General features: G+C 54.0%; 1 protein-coding gene across 1 annotated transcript; it reads left to right on the top strand.

Annotated features, from left to right (window-relative positions):
- Positions 1 to 2,184: 2,184 nt before the first annotated feature.
- Positions 2,185 to 2,877, top strand: DIRAS3 (DIRAS family GTPase 3). The gene has a single exon (XM_021679982.1). The coding sequence runs from the start codon at positions 2,185 to 2,187 to the stop codon at positions 2,875 to 2,877; it is 693 nt and encodes a 230-aa protein (XP_021535657.1).
- The last annotated feature ends 434 nt before the right edge of the window (positions 2,878 to 3,311 follow it).

Below are 3,311 nucleotides of genomic sequence, written 5' to 3'. Positions count from 1 at the left end.
AATCAAGTTGTTGACCGGTCTGTGGTCTTCTGTGCAGTTTCTAGAGAAGAATCTGCTTTCAAGTTCATTGAGGTTGTTGGTAAAATCCAGCTGCTAGCAGTTGTAGGCCTGAGGTCCATGTTTTCTTGCTGGCTCTCTGCTTCTAGAGGCTGCCCACATTCTTATTCTGATTTGCTTACAAGGTTTTTGTGATGATGATCAAATGAAACCGACTGTACAAACAGTGGTGAGGAATGTGATCACTGCTTAAGGTTGCTAGGTTTAGAGGCCATCCCTCAACCTTCTTCCATAGAACCTGTCTAAACCACAGGTAATCCTCCCAGGAGGAGATTCTGAAGTCTCTTATGACAGATGTGTTAGTTGAGACTTTCTGGAGGGACAAAAACCGGGTTTTGTGCTGGACAAATGTTTCCTGAGCAAAGTGGATCAGATGCCATGAAGTGCTTGGCACCGGTGGTGGGGAGGATTCTAACTGGCCATTCTGCAGTGAAGCGAAGGCAGCGAGGCTTGGAAAGGGCTAACCCCACAGCCGCGAAAGGGCATAGAAGTGGTGAAGGAGGCCTGCACGGAACTACAAGTGCTAATTCTGGAAGCCTACCCACCCCCACCCGAATGGCCAGGGCCCGTGAACCCAGGACCTCCCCCTCATCGCCCCCTGGCGGGGGGTACAGCTCCTCTCACATGGGGGACACTGGGCACACCCCCCACTGGTCCTTCCTCCGCAGAAGGTGCAAGTAGAGCCGCCCAGCCTGCGCCCTCTGGCGCTTCAGGCCCAGCCCCGCAGTTCCAGCCTTCCCCCCGAGCCTCGCGGCTCACAGGTTGCATCCGACCGCGCTCCCGAGGCTGTGATTGGTCTCTACTGTTGCCACTGCCCCCATCCCCACCAATGCTGACTCCAGAAGCAGTGAATTTGCCCGCCTGCACGCTCGGTTGCGACCATCGCTAATGCTGACTCTGGGAGCACTGAATTTGCCCGCTAGCGCACTTGTTCCTGCCTTGGAGAGAGGTAAAAGCTGTCTTCCGCCTTTATTGGGGGGCACTCCAAAGTGAGACGTGGTGGGTAAACCAGTTTGGGCTGCTGTGGGTGAGATTGGGAGGCCTATGTGTTGGGGAAGTGGCTATCCGTCCCTCGTCCCTCGATGTCCCGGGGACAGTCGCTGTAGGTAATAGGTCTCTACGGGCACCAGAACAGAGCATCCTGGCCCCCGTGGGCTCCCTGGACACTCTGTCCTTACCCCCATTATTACTGAACCGGGTCCTTGGGGGTCTCCAAGCAATAGCAATTGACAAGAGGCCAGCGGAGTTCGAGGCCAGGCTTTACTGGGGCTTATGCTCCAGCACAAGGGAGACAGCACAAAGAAGAGAATCCTCAGGCTGACTCCCTGGGGAGAGGTCAGGGAGAATTTTTTAAAGAAACTTAGGTGGAAAAGGGTGACTCCAAGCACATAGAGGCAGGAATTTATTAGCACCTGTGCACTTAAAGGTTCTGCCTCTTCGTGCCTCACGCGTCTAATTAACATGTTAAATCTCCACCCCGGGCATGATTTTTAGTATCATAATAAGGAAAAAAGTCAATGAAGAGACAGCGATGGGGTCCACCTTGGCGCAGACTGGTTTGATCTTCCCCAGTCTTGGTAGCGCAGCCCTCTCTTGGGTAAGCGTCCTGCCTCCGCGTTCCTGCTAGACTTCTCTCCACCCAAGGGGCATAGGGTTTCAGCTATCAAGGAATGCTGGGCTTCTCCCTCAGGATTGAGGGGACCCGACCCCAGTCTCTACTCTGTCTCAGGTTGGCGGGCTGTCCATTGTTTCAGCTTCTCATTCTGTATTTAGATTGGAGTAGTGTGGTGTGAAAGAAAATGGATGTGTGGCTACTGGGGAAGTAAACGTAAGGCATCGCAGGAAGACTGAGCGAGCCTCCGCTCCTCCCTGCTCACACCGCCTTTGATGGGCGCCTGGGGTGGGCATTGAGCCTGGCTCTGTTTCGGAGGAGGGAGGGAGGTGGGTTTGGGGAGTGAGCCTAGACCCTCCCGAGTGTCCCCAGGGAACAGCTAGACAAAGAGACACAGGGACAACCTTCCAAGTTCGAACTCCCATCTCACTCTCCCGTTCTTTCTCCCTAAGAATCTTTTGCTCCCGGGTCCGTGCCAATAACCTGCCTGCCCGTCTCCCCGCCAATTCCCTGCAATGGGCAATAACTGCTTTGGCTTTAAGAAATGGCTGATTCAGCGGCTGCGTCCTCTGCCCACCCTGCTTATCGTCCCTGCCCTCATGCCCCAGAGCAAGAGCAAAGACTACCGCGTCGTGGTGCTTGGCGACGCTGGCGTGGGCAAGAGCGCGCGGGTGCAGAAGTGGGTGCGTGGCCACTTCCGCGATGCGTACCTGCCAACCATCGAAGATACCGACTGCCAGGTGCTGAGCTCCAAGCACCGTGTCGGGGCGCTGCGCAGCACCGACAGCACCGGCAGCCACCGCTACCCGGGTCTGCAGCGCCTCGCCATTGCCAGGGGCCCTGCTTTCATCCTGGTTTACTCAGGCGCCAAGAAGCAAACCCTGGAGGAGCTGAAGCCTTTCTATGAGCTGATCCGCAAAGTCAAAGGCAACACCTTGCAGAAGTACCCTATCGTGCTGGTGGGCAACGAATGCCAAGAAAGCCACTGGGAGTCGCCGGTAAGTGACCGCGCTACATGCGCCTGCGCGTTGGAGTGGCATTGCGCCTTCTTGGAGACCTCCGCTAAGATGGATAGCAGTGTGCAGGAGCTATTTCGCACCGCGCCGAACCACGAGAAGAAGCCTGCCACCTGCCTCCGCCATCCCCAGAAGAAATCCCAGATACCCAAGACCGCGGAGAAGCTGCTTAGCAAGTGCATCATCATGTGAGCCCCGGGGTCTTAGGATCCTGACCTCCTTCCCCCTCAGTGTGCAGAAAACAGGGAGCGGTCCCAGTGTAATGTGTTACCTGTGCGTGAACGACTTCTGTGCCGCGGTTTAGGTAATAACTAGACGCCAGCAAATGACCCTTGTAAGTTGATAGCTTTCCTTTTTCCCATCCAAGAGAATTCAGATTGCTAAAGCTCTAACACTGGAGGAGGAGGACAGGGAAAAAAGGAGCGCTGTGCATTTAGAGACTACTTGTATAGACTTTAGAGATTAATACTTGAAAAAGAATGAAATGCTGAAATGAATTGAAAGAGGCCACTGCTCTTCTTGTAACTCTAATTATCGTGTGTCATTTTAAAACACTCCAAGTCCTATAAAGTCGCCATTGTGTATTTAATTGTTAAAAAAAAAAGTGTTTTTGCAACAAAACCTGG

The sequence above is a fragment of the Neomonachus schauinslandi genome, chromosome 4, assembly GCF_002201575.2.
Source record: "Neomonachus schauinslandi chromosome 4, ASM220157v2, whole genome shotgun sequence".
Taxonomy (NCBI): domain Eukaryota; kingdom Metazoa; phylum Chordata; class Mammalia; order Carnivora; family Phocidae; genus Neomonachus; species Neomonachus schauinslandi.
Note: the sequence above shows the minus strand (reverse complement) of the source record. Positions and strands in the feature narration are given on the sequence as shown.